Source organism: Chenopodium quinoa, unplaced genomic scaffold (assembly GCF_001683475.1).
Source record: "Chenopodium quinoa cultivar QQ74 unplaced genomic scaffold, ASM168347v1, whole genome shotgun sequence".
Classification (NCBI taxonomy): domain Eukaryota; kingdom Viridiplantae; phylum Streptophyta; class Magnoliopsida; order Caryophyllales; family Amaranthaceae; genus Chenopodium; species Chenopodium quinoa.
Genome location: NW_018744582.1, coordinates 803,995 through 825,512, shown reverse-complemented (window position 1 = coordinate 825,512; position 21,518 = coordinate 803,995). Strand labels below are relative to the sequence as shown.

The window sequence follows — 21,518 nt, the reverse complement described above, 5'->3', positions numbered from 1 at the left end:
TTTTCTGTGGTAAAAAGCAAGAACTTCATCTAGACTCACATATTACCGAGAAGTCATTAGAGATCATTTACCGTTTGGATACCAGCAACATGTTTCTTTTGCCCTTTCCAGGCAATCAAATATTAGAGAAAGCCACCAGAAATTTAAGCAAACTCGACATTAAAGCAAAAACCTTTACTAAGTGAAATTGACATTAGGGTATATTGAGGTAGTTAACAACTCAATCTGTTTACAGAGGAGGAGTTCATAGTCATATACTATAAGCATTAAAACTGAACTATACTATACGTCGTCAGACAAAGCTGATCCTAGGAAATTTAAAGCTAATAAGCTAAGCTAAGCCCTCCTCCAAAGAAGCCGGGAGCAAAAACAAACCCCAGCAACTTGATTCAGGCCTTAGCTGATCTAAGACTAGTAAAATTAAAAGCTGTTTTTCTCAACTTATATGGTATATTCTCTTATGCTAAAGTCATAACTTGTGAAGATAGCTATCAAGAGGCAGTCCCCCCCATATCTCTGCAACAAAACAATATAAAGCGAACATTTTTAGCATTAGCGAAAGTCAAATTGCTAGGGACAAATTGAAATTAACCCAAGGAATAAATAATGCAACAGAATACAGAATAAGTTGAAAAAATTGATAATAATGTGTAGATTCTTCTCATATTCACTTAGAACATATATGCATAATGTATGCCATGCAGATTCTAGACAAGTTGTTGTATGCTTTGCTTCTTTGCTTATGCATCAGATTACGTAACGAACCCAACTGTATGAAAAATATGAGTTTCTCTTTTCCTTTTCTGCATAAATGCGTTTCTAGAAAGAATTGTAAGTCTACTACCATAAACATCTAATTTTGAAATAATGTGAATCTTATGACCATATCTTTAATCATTTACAAAAGTCTTAATGTACCTTAGTTTCCAAGAGGGGCAGCCAACTCTTGTTACAGGGATGACTAATAATAGGCCGATCCTGAAAATTAAAACAAGGTTAATCAATACAAATAATCAATAAACAAAACCACCAAACTGAAAATTTATACTCACTCCGTTCCCATACTAAGGTAACATAAACCAATTTTGTCCATCTCAAATTATGGTCATAGCCCTTTCAGCAGTTATTCACTCTTGTGTTAACTAGCATAGAGACGGAGGGAGTATGTTACTACTATGTATAAGGAATTTAATCATAAGTAAATAAATCCAAACCTTGCCACCAATTTCCTCTTAAAGCACTTTTAGGATCTTCTTCTACTCCTGGATCATTTGTCTGTAAAATCGAGTATAAGACTTCAGATACAATATACTATATCATCCAAAATGTAGTGTAAAAAAAAGCGAAAATTAAGGTTAGAAAAAAATGTGTATGTACAACACTCACAAGAGATTCATCAGGACGCGTAGTTGGAGAATAAACTTCGTCTTGGCCACCATAGTAGATTGAAGAGGTATAGTAGCAAGGCTGATCAACTTTCTTCTGCTGATAATAAGAGTACTTGCTACTCTCTGCTTTGCTTACCGGTGCTCCATTATCTACAAGAAAAAGATGTACATATAACATAAAACACTAATAAACCACTTGAATATGATAGTAAACACACTAATATGTCAATCAAGCGAAGAAATAACTTTGATAAGTTTATAATTAGAGAAATATATTATCATCAAATTAAAAATTTGACTCTAGAGATTGCAAGTTGTCAATGATAAAGATTATTTTAATTAGGACGAATGAAGTATAAAAATTACCAGGAAAACTATGCTTGGCATTCCCAACATGGTGTGTAGAGTCTCTTCCTCCTCCCTAGATTAAAATCGATTTTAGATGTAAGAAATGTTGTACACGTAAAATATTATAAAAATTACAAAAGGCAACAGAGAACACTAAGATGATGATTACTATCCAATATCAAATTAGATCACATAACTTAATTAAGCTAGAGAATTAAGAGAGTTAAGCAGATTAGCGTGTATAAAGCATATACACATATGGGTCATAGGCAGCATATACGGGTCAGTCAATAAGTAGATAATAATCCTGTACATAAAGTTAATTATCGTAGTTTAAATTTTTTAATTTGTTAAATGGAAAAGGAGGCATTAGGAATATGCATATGAATATATTATTCTTGTTAAGTAAAATAATGAATTGATAGTCTATTTAGATAAACTTTGTACTAATTTATGTATCTTTCTATTAGTGCATTTCTTGAATCTCGTTAGTTAAACATGTTATGCAGTGACTAATGATTCAACAATCTCTTTAGACATCAGCTCAACTCAGGTCTATTATCAACCATTAAAAAGATTATCATTATGGAGTCATTATCATTTCATGTGGGTCTAGAGAACAAGCATCTAAAGTAGGAACCCACCTTTGTACTTGTGCCTGATGTCACTAACAGCCAGAGATCAAAACTTTGACAAACTCGTGTATAAGACGATCTCACAACATATAACGTACACATAAGCACTCATCAAAATGAAAAAAAAATTTCCTTTATATTTTTGAGTAAAAGACGACAAAATAAATTAGTACGAGATAATCTCACCTAATAGCTGGCTCCGAAGTAAGCCAATCTCACCTAAATGATTCTTTACCAACTCAGAATAGAAAGGAAAAAAAAGGTTGGAACCTTTAAAAAAAGAAAACTCCATATCATATGAAAGCTAAGAGTTTGAAGATAAACTTTCAAAAAAGGTCGGCAACTTTTTCATGTAACCCAATAAAAGTAAAAAATAATTTTGGACTCTTTAAACACTGGCTTAATAGCCTACGTCTCTTCCTACTTCTCACCTTAGCCAAAGGTCCCAAAATCTCAAAAACAAAACCAAAAAAAGCATCACCATCATTGAAAATTTTGTGTATTTTGCATTAAAAGACAAAATTAACTAGAATAAGTAGCAACAAATTGTAATTTGTGAGATCACAAAGACATGCAAAAAAGTCAAAAACAAAAATAAAAAAAAAAATCAAAAAATTGATAAAAGCAAGGGCAAATAGAAGAAACCAATATTTAGGTAAAACCTTTTGCATTGAAAAACTCATCAAATTCTCAATTCTAAAGAACCCCAAATGAATCAATCCCAATTTGATGCTCTAATTCATTGCATGCATGCCTTTTATTTTAGATACTTAATCAATAATCGACTTGGTGCAATTCTTTGATAACCCTAACACAAAAAAACCCGATACGGGTAAGGGAGATGACAAGAAATTATATACAACGGTTGCACGAGATATTTGTGGTTAACCCGCTAAACCCTACAAAAACACTAACTTTAACAATGTTAAACATAGACATATTATTATTGCAAATAATTGTACACCCAAAAAAATAATCATCAAAACTTGAGATTACATATTAATAAAACATGAATTAAGAAAAGAGTAAGAAGAAAGTTAAGTACCATAGAAGGAGGGCCAAAAACAGAGTTAAACAAGCTGGAAGAAGAAGTAGCAGAAGAAGGATTAGGGCCAAAAAGGTCAGCAATGGTGGATGAAGCAGAGGAAGAAGACAAAGATGACCCGCCGACTTGCTTGGATTTTGATTTTGATGATGAATTCTTTGCCATTTCTTTTTTTTTTTTTTTTTTTTTTTTTTTTTTTTATAACTGAAATAGTATTATTGATTGAAGTGTGATATATTTATTTATATATAAAAGAGTAAGGATGTATTTATGAAAGGAATGAAGAAATCTCAACTATAAAAACTACTTAGGACCGACAAGAATAGAGGTGTAAGCAGAGGAAACAGGGGGAAGGACGAGGAGAAGAGAGAGAAAATAATGAGATGAAAATTGGAAAAGCACGTGAAAGTTTGCAGATGATCGATGTGGGTAACAATACTGTAACGGCCTCCCCTTGTATTTATAAGCAGCCCCCAACTGATTTTCAGTTTCTTTCCATTTTTGCCCATCTCGTATCTAATCTAATCTTCCATGTGCCTCTCTTTTATTATTTACTAAAAGCCCGTGCGATGCACAGTTTTTTCATTTAAAATTTTTAATTATTTGATTTATTCTATTTAATTATTTCAGACAAAATTACAAAAGTTTAATATTTATTTTTTTACTATAATTTATAATGAGTTTATTAAATATAAATAAATTGTAAATATGATATTTTTTTTGTTATAAAATCTTTAATGTGAAATGATAAATTTTTAACAATTTAAATCCTAAATCATTATTCATTGTTTTACGATATTTTTTATTTCGATAGAATCACCAACCTCGTCCACAACCAACCTACTACATCAATGGATAAATCGAACCGTGAAATGTTAGCCAAACTGAAATTGATATAAATTAAATCTTTACATTTATATAAAATAATTCAATATATTTACCAATAAATGAAAAATTGTTGCGATATAAAATCAAATCTATGCATTGGAATTTTTTAATCATCTCCAAAAATAATCAAAGTCATCCATATATTAAGTATACAACATCTAATCGTATGTCATTACAAAAACAAATAATCGTTAAGTATCGTAAATAAATACAATGTAACTAATAATTACAAATATAAATTTAAACATAACATTTTAAAAATTGCCCGAACATTGATGACCTAAAACTAACACAAAATTACTAACACAAAATTCGCTTGATGGAGTTTTATATTGATACGAAATTTTATTTGTGTCGTATGATGTATTAGATCTGCATGTAAAAAAATATTTAGTAAATAAAACATAAACATATAATCGTTGAGTATCCCAAATTAATACAATGTAAGTAATAATTAGAAACACTAATTTAAACATAGGATTTTAAAAATTAAGCTAAAAATTACCCGGCCATTGATGACCAAAAATTAACACAAAATTACCAACACAAAATTCTCTTGATGGGGTTTTTTTATTGATACAAAATTTGTTTGTGTCGTATGATGTGTCAATTTATAATGTTAATTATAATTAACGAACAATTTGTATTTCTTATCATAAATACTATCAAAATTTATCTTATAATGATAGGTATCAAACTTTATCTTATAATGATAGGTATCAAACTTTATTATAAGCGTTTATCATTTAAATATTTCTTAGTATATTTTTTTTTTGGATTTCTTATACTCGTAGTATTGAATTAATAAATTTATCTTTTTCAATATTTTTACTTTATTTTTTTTATTAAAATAATTTAATTCGTGGAATATAATCTACGTGGCATTAAAATTTTAGATATATCAAATCTAATTTGTTACTTTTATCTAGGTGGCTACATAATTTTTTTAATTCAAAAAAAAAAATACAAATCTTTCTTCTTATTGGTCGAAATAAGAATATTTCTTATGTGACGCTCCGAATGCTCTCCAAAAATGCCTGCTATATATATATATACATATATATATATATATATACATATACATATATATATATATACATATACATATATATATATATACACATATATATATAAAGGATTAGGATCATGTAAAAACAAGTCTTAGGGTAAAAACTGAAAACAATTAATCCTAGCCGTAGATTATTGTTTCGGGGTTTTTTGATGTCCTGCAGGAGAGTTACAATTCCGAGACTGGAACCGGACGCCTGTACCTGCAAAACAACGGAGACTCCTTGTGGTGGGAGCTCCGCCTCCAACGGTCAAGTTAGTACTTGCTTGAGGAGTGAATAGTGCGGAAAAGTAAAGGTTGGAAGATCTGGTTCCTCTAGGTGAGGAGTGATCAATGTGTTTTGACTTCTCTAGGTGAGAGCCATTAATTGCTGCATTCCCTTTAATGAGGATTAATTAAGTATTTATAGTCTTGAGAAGCGTGCCAATTTTAGGTTTAGGTTAACCAGGGGCAAATTGGGCTTCTCTCGGACTTTGGGCCTTGGTGGCCATTTTGCCTATTTGGCATATGGGAGGCCACGTGGCATGGCCTGATTAGTCCATGTTGGACCTCTTAGGGTGACAAGTGGCGGACGCTGATTGGCCCACGTGGTGGACACGTGGAAGGTCCGGATTGGTCCATTTGTCATGGGTAATTTTTACCCTAAACATTTGCCCCTCGGAAGGAGTAATTTCTCTTTCCAGGAGGGATTTCTCCTTTCGAAAGTTAGACCCTCGAAGCTTTGCTAGGTCGGCATCTTGTCTAGTTCTAATGGGAGATGGACTTGATTAACTTAGAAAATTTTGATACCTTGGGCGGTATGACATTTTCAAAGTTAATCAATCATAATAATGATTGCCGCCGAACTAGACAGATGCCGATTCTTTGCCCTACTATGCAGATAGCCCCTCATCAGGTGGACTGTCAACTATTGCACAAGGGGTAAGCGTTTTAGCATTATTCGGCCGTTGGCCTCTTTTGATTCAATATACTAAGTTCGGTACTTAGTTTATTTCGTTGGGGGATGGCTGGTCGTCTGCTTTGGTGGCTGCATAGAAGCAGGCGTCAGACAGGACGTCCAACCAAAGTAGCTACGTCTGTTGGGTTACAGACGACAGCTTTAAGTATAGCCAACCTAGTAAGAATAGTGGTCGAGTACCTCTGTTTACCAAAAAACAGGCGGACTCCTCATACCTTTTAGGTTCCGTACTAAGGAGGGCGACTGGTTAACCTTGCGGTTAGTCAATCACTGCCTATTTTGTTTGAGTGGTAGGGAAACCAGGCGGCGGGGGCCGGATAGTCCCCTTGATTCGCCAAGTTTTTCTTGGCTATTAACTCAATGGTTGTTAACCTAGCAGGAGTAGTGGTTGAGAGCCCCTGTTTGCTAAAAACAGGCGGGCGACTCATACTTTTTAGGCTCCATACTAAGTTTGAGGGAGTGACATAGGAGTTACTTAGTCTCCGTCACACTCTAGCTTGAGTAGTAGAGGTACCAGGCGGCGGAGGCCGGCTGATCCCCTTGATTCGCCAATGTTTGTTGGCTATTAACCCAAGGAGTGGTTACCTAGTAGGAATAGGGGTTTAAGTGCCCCTGTTTGCCAAAAAACAGGCGATCTACTCAAACCTTTTAGGTTCCATACCAAGTTTAAGGGAGTGACTATGAGTTAACGTTGGTGTTACTTAGTCTTCGTCACACTCTAGCTTGAGTAGTAAAGGTACCAGGCGGCGGAGGCCGGCTGATCCCCTTGATTCGCCAATGTTTGTTGGCTATTAACCCAAGGAGTGGTTACCTAGTAGGAATAGGGGTTTGAGTGCCCCTGTTTGCCAAAAAACAGGCGGTCTACTCAAACCTTTTAGGTTCCATACCAAGTTTGAAGGAGTGACTATGAGTTAACGTTGGTGTTACTCAGTCGCCGTCACTCTTGCTTGAGAAGTAGAGGTACCAGGCGGCGAAGGCCGGCTAGACCCCTTGATTCGCCAATGTTTGTTGGCTATTAACTCAAGAGGTACCCCCTGCATTTATCCCAAGTAATACAGGCGGTCATCTGACTCAGATGTCAACTGCTACCACTGGTTTGGTTAGTGATAGAGTTATCCTTGTCTCAAAAACGGCTACGTGGTTGCCCTTGGGGACAGTCGTATAGGTGGCGTGTAATTAGTTTATAAAGCAATGTTCCACCCAAAAGGGAGCTGCTCTCTGCGACAAATTTCATCCGGATGGATGCTGCCGGACGCCTGCTATGATGTTGGGACAGGTCGTATTAGTTTAAAGATTGGATCAGTTGGCTTGGCGCCTGGACTGATCATTCGGCTTGTGGCCTTGGTTAGTTCTTGGTGAACGTAGGTGCTAAGTAAGAGGAGGGTAGCCGCCTGTTTAGGCACAGGGTCGGCCAGGCCCTGATCATTTTTTAGCTAAGTATAGGGGGGTGGCTGTAGCCAACTGTATGTCCAGACGACATGCCCCTATGGTGAGTAAAATACTCAATGGAGAGTAGCCGACTGTAAAGGTACAGACGGCATGCCCCTCTGAAGATAGAGTAAAATACTCAATGGAGAGTAGCCGACTGTAAAGGTACAGACGGCATGCCCCTCTGAAGATAGAGTAAAATACTCAATGGAGAGTAGCCGACTGTAAAGGTACAGACGGCATGCCCCTCTGATGATAAAGTGAAATACTCAATGGAGAGTAGGCGACTTTAAATGTATAGGCGGCCTGCCCCTCTGAATCAGTATCAAGTATTGAAATCATTTCAAGTGTTAGAGCAGATGGATCACCTAGTTCCCTTCCATAAAGGATGGATGGTGTTATTAATGAGAGTCGGTTGCTTTCATAGCTACGAGACTTCATTGTATAGGGGGCCGACTACTATTCATACCGCCTCTCTTGCTTGATAGACTTAGGCAATATTCTTTAAATGAGAATGACAAGTGATCACATAACTGGGATAATCATAATAATGATTGAGGTAGCTTTAACAAGGCTATGAAACCACGCAAACCATAGAACTAGACATTCGGCATGCCGCCTGTTTTGAAAAACATCCTATTCTTTGATGGATTTCATGCCGCCTGCTAGCCTATTTGTGAGGACCAATGAAGGTGCCATCGAAGTGCCGGCTACCCAAGCTGAAGCGTCCACGAGAAGTTGCTAAAATAAGAGTAATAAAGGTTCTGACTTATCAAGAAATTGCCGGTTGTTCTCATGATGATTTGCTTGATGATCTCGTCCATCCATGCTTATTATGGCTTGTCTAACAAAATACGAAGGTTGCTCTGTTTTTCTCATATCCAACCAATAAGGGTTGCCCACTTTAGTTAACCACTGACTTTTAAGTGAGCATGTGCCACTTGCTTTGTAACATTGCTAGCTCCATTGCCGGTTAGTGGCTTTCTTGCTTTCCTTGCTTAGCCAAGTTCGAAAGGTTAACCACCTTACCGCCTGTTTACATGTGAACAAAGGTGTCATTTAATCATGGCTTTGTTCATTGCATCACAATACAATAAGCCATAATGTAAATGCCGGCTGAAGCTAGGTGACTAGCGCATGATGCCGGTTGCATGCTATTTACGTGCTTGGCATTATTTAGACAAAAATGATCATAAGACTCGGCCCCTATTTAAAAAGTATGAAGACCCACTTTTGCTCATGCCCTTTCAACCAAGTGCCGGTTGTTTAAGGTGAGTCTAGCTGGGACTGGGCTTGAGTCTTGAAGAGCACTTGTGGCCGCCTGTTTTTATAACAAGGGTGGCCGACTATTTGATTTTATTGAGCGTCTGAGCACTGAATGCCGGCTGAAATAAGAGCAATGAGGATTCCCTAACTTAGCAAGTTGAGTTATATACTCTTGGGCTCATAAATTTGGCTTGGATGATCACTTCATGCGGCTCTTCAAACACATGGATACACACTTGGTTGGACGAATGGATAGCTTAGCATCTACTTGGCATGTACTCGTACCCAGCATCAACGTCAAATCTCAGCATGATATTTAAACTTAGCACGATAATTGTGTTTCATGTGCCGCATGTTTTACTATGGCTAGCTTCTTTGGTTGAAGTGCCCCCTGCTAGCTTGAGCTACGACACCTAGATGCCGCCTGCTCTCGAATGCTTCGACCATCTGAACTCAGCCAAGACGGATGTGTTTTAGAGCCGCCTCCTTGCTGTGTTGCTAGGACTAGGCCGGCTGTCTATAGACATACAAGGGACTTGCTGTTGCGTGCATACACATGGTGGCTGTTTCTTTACAAAAAATAGCAATGTGTCGTTTGATTCTTGATGTTTACCCATGATACTATGAAATTTCAAAAGGCACTCATTTTGAGCTTACATGGTGCTTTGGTAAGGATGCCGAGCTGCTCTTCTCAATGGAGCTAACTTTCAAAATTTTATTCGGCCACATGATGTCGTATGATCAGCTTGCCGCTTGTTTTAATTATGTTTTGATCGTGTTGGGCATTATTTAGACCAAAGTGATTCAAGACTCGGCCCTCATTACAAAACATGAAGACCCATATCACCTCACGCATTGCTTGATGCGTTCGCTGTGGATGCCGCCTGCTTTCATAAAAGACAAGTGGTTTGTTGGATTTACTTGATGGCTAAACAGCCGGTTTCAATGCTTCCCATACATAAATACAGTTGCCTAGCTGCCTATTTTTTACATACACACGAACTCATTCGTCTCGGCCTTTTGAGTTGCTTGTTCTTGAAGTGATCAATCCGGCTGTTTGGTGGCTCGGATTGGGCTGGCTGTTTAGGTGTCGCCTACATTAGCATGGCTAGCTGATTTGTCATGCTTCGTGGCTAGGACTAGGCCGGCTGTCATCTGGCCGCCTGCTTCCTTGGGCGAGACGCCAATGCCCAGCTTTCACAATAAGAGACTAGCACATGAACAAGTTAAAGCATTCACTCTCATGGCCAATTATATTACTACGAGCCAAGCGCTACTCCTCTCGGCAGGCCGAGAGATTTTTATATGTGCGAGTATTTTGGCTGTTTGCTTTTGGAAGAACAAGCTGGAACCAAACTCATTTGTATCAAGTATACTTGGCATTATATTTTGAGCAAAAACCTTGCGACTGTACCTTGATAAAACATCATATAGAGCCGGCTGTTTATGCGAGAATGAGGGTTGCTCTTATGGTTGCCGCCTAAAAGCTCAAAGGCTCGACGTTGGCATGCCACTACTGCACTCACAGTCGGGCCTTTATCGAAGAAAAAACAGCAGGCTTCCTAGACATGTAGAACAACCGACCGAGGAAGCTGTTCGTGACAAGCATCATGGGAGCCGGCTATGTATATAGCGATGTGGGCTGGTAGTTATGATACTACTTATGCCACTTGATAATATCAAATGCTAAGATTAACTTTGTAGTAGGTTGCCACCTAAGGCTCTTAGGTGGAGCTTTGCCATACAAAATCAGTAAGTTAGGCGCATGTGGCCGTATGATAATGATTTGATAATAATGAATTTTTTTTTTTTTTTAAAATCAATATTATAATAATGATTTGATAATAAAATTAATAATAGCTTACAAGCCTATCCATACGACTCTTGGCATCCGACCGTACGACGCTTGTAGTACTTGGCTGTCGGGCCGAATGCTGGGAGGCTGATATTTTGCCGGATGTACCCATTGAGTGTCGTGCTAGGCGTATGTAACTTCAACTGGGAGTGGTTTGATTTGGCCGATTGTTCCTTTGCAGGAACAAGCGCCCTTTGGTTGATCAAGTCTTGGATCTCCCCCTTGAAACTACTCATGAGGGTCATGAGTTCATTCCTGGTGATAGGGGCAGATCCCTCGGCCGCCTGTTGATGATTAGGCGGCGGGCCGACTGGTTTACTAAATTCAGCCAGGCAGTCTCCCCGTTCCTTCCTTTCGATGGGACGGGTGCGTCGAGCTCTGAGGGACCCGTCAGGGGCCGTGTGAGTCTCGACTTCATATTCTTCGTCGGTACCCTGGTCTGACTGGACCAGGGGGTCGTCCATGGGACGCTTCTCACTTAGAATCGGTACAGACTGTGATACCATCTCGAAAGTACTCTCCCCACAGACGGCGCCAAAATGTTTCGGGGTTTTTTTATGTCCTGCGGGAGTGTTACAATTTCGAGACTGGAACCGGACGCCTGTACCTGCAAAACAACGGAGACTCCTTGTGGTGGGAGCTCCGCCTCCAACGGTCAAGTTAGTACTTGCTTGAGGAGTGAATAGTGCGGAAAAGTAAAGGTTGGAAGATCTGGTTCCTCTAGGTGAGGAGTGATCAATGTGTTTTGACTTCTCTAGGTGAGAGCCATTAATTGCTGCATTCCCTTTAATGAGGATTAATTAAGTATTTATAGTCTTGAGAAGCGTGCCAATTTTAGGTTTAGGTTAACCAGGGGCAAATTGGGCTTCTCTCGGACTTTGGGCCTTGGTGGCCATTTTGCCTATTTGGCATATGGGAGGCCACGTGGCATGGCCTGATTAATCCATGTTGGACCTCTTAGGGTGACAAGTGGCGGACGCTGATTGGCCCACGTGGTGGACACGTGGCAGGTCCGGATTGGTACATTTGTCATGGGTAATTTTTACCCTAAACAATTATAATCTAGCGGATGACATCTAATGTATATAACCTAATTTTCTCTCTCCTCCCGCGAAAACACCTTCTCTCTCCTCTGTTATTTTCTTCCTCCTCTTCCTTCTCTCTTCACTTTCTCTCTCCTAATTTCTCGACATTTTTTCCCCAATTTTCACGCTACTTTTTCAAACACCGCTTCAATTATTTTGATTTTTAGCAATTTCTCAGCTCTACGATCTATTATCAGGTGAGTTCTTTGTGGTAATTTCGCTATTTTTGCACGATTTGAGGTTATTAGGTTTCTGAAATTTTGTTTGCTGGAATTTCATGAGTATTTTTTTGTAGATTCAACCGGAAATTTAATGTCTATTGTGTTTTTCGTGTATGCTTTTTGTTTAATTTTGTCATTTTGCAAGTTTTTTTATTTATTTTTTCGATTTGATTTGATTTTTTGATTTTCAACTTAAGTTCGTTTTAGTAGGAGTATTTTTGCTCGAATTTCTACTTTTGTTGTTGTTCTTCACCTTCTTAGTAACACGATTTTTGTGTTTCTGATTTTAGTAAATTAAGTTTGGGTAATTTTAGTAACATGCATGTTTGATTATGACGAGATTTTGCGTGTTTCGTTCATCAATTTTGTTCGATTTCCAGTGCGATTTTGCGACTTTTGCTCATCAATTTTTTCGACTTTTTTCATCAATTTTGTTCGATATTGTTTTATTTTGCGATTTTCTGTTCGAATTTGTTCAATTTTGTTCGATTTCCTGGTTGATTTTGTTCAATTTTGTTCAATTTTATTCACTCATTTTTTGCTTTCAATTTTTTTGATTTGTGGGTATTTGCAGGTGAAATGTGGGAATTGTGGAGAGGTGACAGAGAAGGAGAGTTATGTGATGTTGGGAGAAGTTGTTCCTATCCCTAAGAGTCGTGTCCAGGCTAATCTTGTTCAGAAGGTTTATCTCTATTACTCTCTGATAACTTGTTGTTCTATTCTGATTTGATTGTGCTCGCTCTATTTGAGATTTAGTTGTCGCATTGATAGTGTAATTTGAATGAGTAATGTTACAATTATATTTGAATGGAGGTAGTATTTTGGCACTATTGATTGGTTTTGTCAGTGTTAATTTCTTTTTCTGGACTAATGTCTTGCCATTTAGTTTCATGAGGGTTTTAGCATTATATTGACTATTTCTTGGTTATTGTAGTGATTGTAGTTATGTGTTGATCAATGAATCATATGCTGCATTTATCTTACTGTAAATGTTACATGGTTATTGTAGTGATTGTAGTTATGTGTTGATCAATGAATCATATGTTGTATTTATCTTACTAAATGTTACAAAAATGTGTGTTATCTGTAAGATGATCAGTGTTTATGAAGTCTATTTCTAGCGTATCTTATAGTGAAGGAAAGTGTTTTAAAGTTTTTGAGAACTTGTGGGTTCTAGGAGCTTTGAACTTTCATCTTTTATGTTTAGTGATGATCTTTCGTCAATTTGCTAGAAGCGAGTTGAATACCCCTTAAGCTTCTTCATCCATTACAGGAGTATTGAACATGTATTAAGGATTATGAACACCAGGGTTGCAAACTGGAAATTTCTCCTCGTTGTTTTGATACCTGTCTGATTTATTGAACTGTTCAACATGATATAGCGTTTAAGTTTGGTATGAAATTTCTGCAATTTTGTTATCTTAGGATTATTTGCTTAGGAATTAGGACTTGTTTAGTATGTTTCTTCCGGATGTTAATTGATGGCCTTGTATTGGCACTTGGGGAATGGTTTATGATAGTGTATTGATGTTGTACTAGTACTTCTGCTCTGGCTCTTAGAATTCTTTTTTTTATCTATTGTTCATTCATTTGTTGTACTGATTCCATCTTTTTCAATAATAGTGTGCCCGTTCAAGTGATATATGGCTTACGTTGTTGCTATATCTGTATTGACTAAGCCTTGAATAATGTCCTGCAGCTTATAGAATGTGTTTGATGCTTTGATATGTATGAATCACGTGTTGCATTTCTGCATTTTTCTGGTTTACACTTAATTGACATTTGATGCCTGAATTATATTACAATGTATACATTTTCTGTGAGCTGTTAACTTTGTTCCATTCCAGCTATTAAAATTCTGTTGCTTTTTGTGTGTTATTGCCTTCTAAATTTTGGATTTTCTTACATTGGTAATGGTGATAGTTACATTGTGTTTTTGGCTTGTTGCTAATCAATCACCCTTTCATTATTTCAGTGCAAGTTCTGTGGCAGGGAGGGTACTATTACAATGTTACCAAAATCTGGCTGCTATCTAACAGGTGATGACTGACTGTGAAGCAGGAAAGTTTGTCCGTTTGATGAGCTTTGACTGTCGGCTTTGGAGCCAGTGGACTACTCCTTTGGTGGTGACAAGGAGGAGCAGCAGAAATTATCTTATGACAAGGAGCAGCAGAAATTATCTTATGATAAGGAGCAGCAGGAGAAGTTATCTGATGACAAGGAGGCCGGAGAAGGGGAAGTTATTTGATGATAGTTACCTTACTTTTGTAAATAGTGACATCTATATAAATGTGGTCAATGTTGTCAAAATTTATATAATTACCTTATTTTTATATATAGTGACCTTCGTTATTTTTATATATAGTGGCCTCTGTATAAATGTGGTCAAAATTGATATAGTTACCTTATTTTTGTATATAGTGACCTTTATGTAAATATGCTCAAAATTGATATAGTTACCCTATTTTTGTATATAGTGACCTCTAAGTAAATATTCTAAAAATTGATATACTTACCTTATTTTTGTATATAGTGACCTTTATGTAAATATGATCAAAATTTATATAGCTATCCTATTTTTGTATATAGTTACGTTATTTTTATATATAGTGACTTTATGTAAATATCGTCAATTTAGATAAAGTTACCTTATTTTAGCATGTAGTGACCTTTAAAACGTTGCGTTTGTCAAAAAAAAAAAAAAAAACCTTTAAAACAGTTGAATTGATTATATGTAAGGTTGGAATGATCTTAGGGCTTTATAACCGTCTGATCTTTTGTGCTAAAAACAGAGCTTGTGGTGAAAACTAAAAACAAGCAATCTTAGCCATTCATTACTAGCACAAAAGATCAGACGGTTATAAAGCCCTAAGATCATTCCAACCTTACATATAATCAATTCAACCGTTTTAAATGTTTTTTTTTTTTAACAAACGCAACGTTTTAAAGGTCACTACATGCTAAAATAAGGTAACTTTATCTAAATTGATGATATTTACATAGAGTCACTATATATAAAAATAACGTAACTATATACACAAATAGGATAGCGATATCAATTGTTACAATATTTACATTAAGGTCACTATATACAAAAATAGGGTAACTATTTCAATTTTGACCATATTTACATAGAGGTCACTATATACAAAAATAGGGTAACTATAACAATTTTTACAACATTTACATTAAGGTCACTATATACAAAAATAAAGTAACTATATCGACTGAGTTTTTGACACCATTTACATAAAGGTCACTATATACAAAAATAAAGGTCACTATATATAAAAATAAGGTGACTGAAACAAAATTTACAACATTTCCATAATTCTAAGGTCATTATATTGAAAATAAGGTAACTATATATTAACTTCGGGTAATTATATCAATTTGACACCATTTACCCATAGGTCAATAAATATAAAAATAAGTATTAAAAAAGTCTATGTAGGATTCGAACCTACATCACGTGATTACACAGTGCTCGACCAATTGAGCTAATAGGCTTTCAACATGCCAAAACAGCCAATAAAAGCATACCAACATCACAGACTGAAGCAAAACAAGCTTGACAAGATCAACGTTTCAAGGACAGAAGCAGAGGCAAATAAAAGCATACCAGGATTTCATGATACGAGCAAGCCACCTGTATATGAGGAATCCCAACAAATATAGATATTGAACAGGCAGGCACCAAAAATCATAAATCTTCATAAAGGCTGAAGAAGGTTACTACACTAACTCCAGCCGACAAGGTAAGATCAGGCATGATAGAGCTCACAATAACGCAAACTAGCATACTCGAATTCTAGAAATAAATTTCTAAAGACACGCTTCTACCATTTAACTAATATGTCCTTTACCCTGCATATTTCAAGATGAGAATAAAGTATCAACAATTATTGGAGATCAAAGGGAAAAATTGATACAACCTATAAATGGTCTTGAAAGCATTGTACAATCTCAACAGCTCTAGTATATTAAAACCCCACAGAGGCCTACTCAATAACCTATAGATACTACTACATGCCAGACCAAAAAGGAGCAAAAGGAATACATACATACAATCTCCCAAAGGACAAATAAAACAAATCAGATCAGTAATCAAATCATTACTCCTAGATCAGTAATCAGGATGGATGAGTTTTGCTAAAAATTTAGTCTTAAGCTCAATTAAACAGAGGAATTTCAGAAATCTGCAAGCTTCACCTGATCCTTCATCTGCATGAGAGCCAGGGGATACTTTGATGTCAACCTGTGTAAAAAAGACAATACTTGTATTATTCGTCTGAGAAAATCATGATGTCCCCATTACACAAGAGCCAGAATATCATGGTTCCCCTTACACAGCTCGAAATCACATTGAACGAAAAGTATGACTCAAAGGACAACCAAACGATCAGTTTCAGAAATAATTACTCCCAGATCACCAACATGGTTTTATTTCAGATTACTCAAGGACTGAAGACGACTAGATGACAATGTAAGACATCATTCTTCTTGTTGGATATGTTAATGAGCTGTCGATTTCAATCTATGGCAGACTGGCACACAAGCTAGCAGATGTGATGCATACAAAAACTTAAGACAAATGACAATTAGAGAGTGGAAGTATCTATATCTGAGCTACCAGTATCAACCCACCAGTTACTTAGGGTAGATTTTGTTCTTCACTCGAGTTGATCTATACATTTTGTATTTATTGTATGGCATGACGAACAGAAATGGGCAGTCTCGAAAGGCTTCTCAGATTATATTTCAAGCATAATCAAACAGGAAATCGAACAAAAATCACAAATGAAAACGAACAAAAACCAAGCAAAATCAAACAGGAAATCGAACAAAATTGAACAAAATCGAACAGGAAATCGCAAAATCAAACAAAATCGAACAAAATTGATAAAAAAAAGTCAAAAAAATTGATGACCAAAGTCGCAAACTCGCAGTGCAAATCGAACAAAACACACAAAATAGCACAGAAATCGAACAAAATCGCAGAATTTTTTTTGATAAAATTACCAAATGATATCGAAAATTAAAAATCTGAAATCTAATCAAATTATGAAAAAAGAATATACAAATTTGATGAGAAAAAGTCGAAAAATCGCACTAGAAATCAAACAAAATTGATGAACAAAACACGCAAATCGCACAAGAAATCGAACAAAATCGCAGGAAATTTTTTTTGATAAAATTGCCAAATAAAATCGAAAATTAAAAATCTGAAAATCGCATAAATCAAATCACAAAAATCGCAAAAATTAAAATCGGAAAAAAAACGTACCTGATTTGAGCAATTTAGGTTGTTTATGCGAAATTTGAACAAAAATTCTTCAATTTCTAGCAATTTGTGTTTAATTTTGGGATTTGAGGAGAGAGAAAGACAAGAGGTTTGCAAGTTTGAGGAGAGAGAAAATTTTGGACGGTGGTTGAGGGAGGATATGTGTTTAATCTCAGCCGTGAGATTTGATAGGTCATAATCTACGGTCTTGATTATCCGTTTTCATGTTTTTAGCTATAGGCTTGTTTTTACATGATCCACACTCTCTCTCTCTCTCTCTCTCTCTCTCTCTCTCTATATATATATATATATATATATATATATATATATATATATATATATATATATATATATATATATATATATATATGGTTTGATTAGAAGTATTGAATTAATAAATTTATCTTTTCCTATATTTTTACTTTATTTTTTTCATTAAAATAATTTAATTCGTGGATTATAATTTATGTGGCATTAAAACTTTAGATATGTCAAATCTAATTCGTTACTTTTATCTAGGTGGCGACATAATTTTTTAATTCAAAAATAAAATACAAATCTTTCTTCTTATTGGTCGAAATAAGTATATTTCTTACGTGGCACTCCGAATGCTCTCCAAAAATACCTAATTTATATATATATATATATATATATCAGATTTTTATTTTTATTTTGACAGGTTTTCTATCGAGTTTCAAAGCTGCTACGTACTTGTATGTGGTAACGAGAAGTGTCCTATTGGATCTGGTCAGTATCTTTCTTGATTATTGTAATCGAAAAGGATGACTTTTAATGAAAAGATAATCAAAGACTCAAAGTAGATAATATTTGTGAAACTTCTTTAAATAGTAGGATATGATATGATCAAATCCTATCAATATTATTATCTACTAGTTTTGTGCCCGTGCAATATCCGGGCTGTTTATTGAATTTAAAGATAAATATTTTATATATATATATGCCAAACATACATTTGATACAGACAGTACAGTGTTACGTAAGAGGTGTATATTTTGACGTATCATATTGTAAGAACGCAATAATATTATAGAATATACTTTATATGAGAAAAATATCTATATATATTTAGATTTGCTACTCATGAATTAATATTTTTTAAAAGTACCCTTATTAAAATATATCATAAATAGATTTCTTTTGAAATACTCTTTTTATTGAAAATAAAACTCTAACTAACTTTTTTGTCTTACAAAATCTATCTAAATCTATCCAATATTTTTATCCTACGTGTCAACTAATAATTAGTTGTTGCCTACGTGGCGCAACTTGACGAGCGAAACATTAAAACGCCAAGTGTCACTATTTTGTAGCCTGGCTAAAAGTTTAACTTTATATATTAGTTACGTTATATATATATATGATATGATTGTAGTTCTATACTTCTATTTGTATTATATGAAGTATTTATTCTGTATGAGAATCAAGAATTAAGGGATTAATAAGTCTTTTAGATTCTGATAGATATTATATTTATGATAATATTTTGTCGCAGATTAGGATAGATTTTGTGTATATTTTGTATCCTTATTGTATTAGGTTTTCTAAAATGATTAGGCCTAATCTTGTAAGCTCTATATATATTGATCAAAGGTACATGTTCCATTTTAAAGAATTTTCCCGAAATCTAACAGATTTCTTTTGTTCACTTTTATATACTCTCTTTTGGTAAGTGCTATCGATTTCTTATGATTCTATTCCTATAATAAAGATAAAATGTCACTTTATATGAAGAGTTTGAAGAGATTTTTTGGGTGTTTTATGGAGAATCCATTAAGACATCAAATTAAAACATGATTGAGGTGTACTCAATTAGATAATCAAAGATTTTCTAGTTATTATTCATGTACTCGTAGTAAAGATTATAAAACTTTGTTTGTCGTTGATTATAATATAAGGCATGTATGATGTATCAAGTGGTATATTTTGATATTATATATATATATATATATATATATATATATATATATATATATATATATATATGTATGTATGTAATAATGTATCTTACTAATTTAATATCAACTTTTCATATCCTCATTGCTACGAAACTAAATACTCCGTACCATAATATGTATTTTTATAATTAAAAAAGTGCGCAAAAGATTACTTTAAAACAAATTGAAAGAGAATGTCACTAAATAATTACATTGACTTATTTTTGATTAATAGAACCATCTCATTTTGGATGTATACAAACAATTAATTAGGTTGCGATTTATAGGATATACATTTATATACAAAGTAATTTTTGTTGTGAATTGAACTTACGTAGCTTTTATATTAATCATTATAAAACTAATTTTTCCTGATCTGAATTTAATATGAATTAAGTCTTATTAGAAAAAATCAGAGCCATAATACAATTTTCCTAAATTGATATTAATATATATGCTGCCACTATTGCAACTCTACTACAATGTTTCATCCACCATTAATGCTCAAGTTCAGGGGAGGAGATTGAAGGATATTATGTTGTTGAATTGGCATATTCCATTTCTTCGGTAGCTAACCAATAATCCAATGTGCTGCTCTATTAGCGTATGTCCTGGTAGCAGTTTCTAAGGATGGCACTGCACCATGCGTAAATTATTGAGTTATACTCCATCGGTATCACTTGAAAATTCTATGATATTCCCTGATTATTATTTTCATATATGTATTAGTATACGACTGTATTTTTATTGTTTATAAGATCAATACAGAGTAATATAATAGATAGACCTAATTCTATATTCCTATAATTTAATGGCGCTAACTTTTAAACTACGTAAAAGACTAAAATGAGCAACTCTTTCATTTTTTTAACGATATAATATTAATATATGAGATCATATTTGCGAAAAACAGAAAAGGGACGGTATGTCTATTTCCGATGTTACATTATTTTTTACAATTTATTTTGGGACTGTGTGACTCCGATGTTAATTTATATACATCATGAATCATGATATGAATAATTTTATCATATTTAAATAAAAAAAGATATGTGCAATCTTTAAGGCTGCATAAAAGAAGTTAAAAGTAAAAAAAATAGACAATAAATAAACATTTATTACACCAATTTACTCATAAATTATCGATATATATTAAAAAAGGAAGTATATTTGCATATAGCATTACCCTATTTAAATAGATGATTTCGTTTTCATTCCCACACAATTTGCACCAAGTTCGTAACTTTTGTTTTGTTTGATGGTACCAAATTCTTACCTCATTCACCTTTAACAAAGATCTTTTAGAAGATAATTACGTGTGTATTATCTATTGATTACATTTTATAAAGGTAGTACAAAGTCTAAGCTAGAAAGTAAAAACACATTAGTTCCAAGAATTGAAACTTGAAGTTTTATAAATCTATTAATTTTAAAGGAAATCATAAATATTCACCATCATAAGTCCCCTTAACGTTAATAATAGCATCATATCTATTATATATACATTCGATTACCTACTATATATGGAGTATCTAGAAATATAAAGTAAGAAGTAAGCTAGTAACAGATAAAGATTTAGATGATCGATGGACAACACTGTGAATATAAATTTTACATAATGTCATGTCAATTTTGTTATGGAAAGATATTAGTTTAAATTCTTATATATATTTAAACTATATCATTAATATTAACTCAAACCTTAATTCAACTATTACATGGTTGATAAGGTCTAAAGAGTTGTAAACATAAGGTAATTGAAATTGGAGTTGATCAGCTGTAATCAAGTCGTCTAATAAGTTTAATTTAGATAAGTTTAATCATACCTTTGTGGTAAATTATAAGTATGATTATAGCGGTTAATGACCGACAACATGATTACACGTGGATGCATAGACTAGTGCCAAGTGGACAACGAACCCAAGTACATACAGCAATTAGTTAAGCCATGTGTCTAGGAGAAGAATGAACATGGTATGAGATGCATATCCCTGACTATATATGTTATGGTCCCTCCTCAATTACTCATTCATGTTCAAGACCAAAAGAAAAAAGAAAAAGAGCAAAGAAGGGCAGAAATGTACATATTAATG

General features: G+C 34.6%; 1 protein-coding gene across 1 annotated transcript; it reads right to left on the bottom strand.

Annotated features, from left to right (window-relative positions):
- Nucleotides 1–142: 142 nt before the first annotated feature.
- LOC110699188 lies at nucleotides 143–3,865 on the bottom strand. Its single transcript, XM_021876679.1, has 6 exons — nucleotides 3,417–3,865; nucleotides 1,755–1,809; nucleotides 1,387–1,538; nucleotides 1,215–1,275; nucleotides 919–978; nucleotides 143–516 (listed from the first exon to the last, which is right to left on the bottom strand). The coding sequence occupies exons 1-5, from the start codon at nucleotides 3,579–3,581 to the stop codon at nucleotides 962–964; spliced, it is 450 nt and encodes a 149-aa protein (XP_021732371.1). The 5' UTR covers nucleotides 3,582–3,865; the 3' UTR covers nucleotides 143–516; nucleotides 919–961.
- Nucleotides 3,866–21,518: the final 17,653 nt, after the last annotated feature.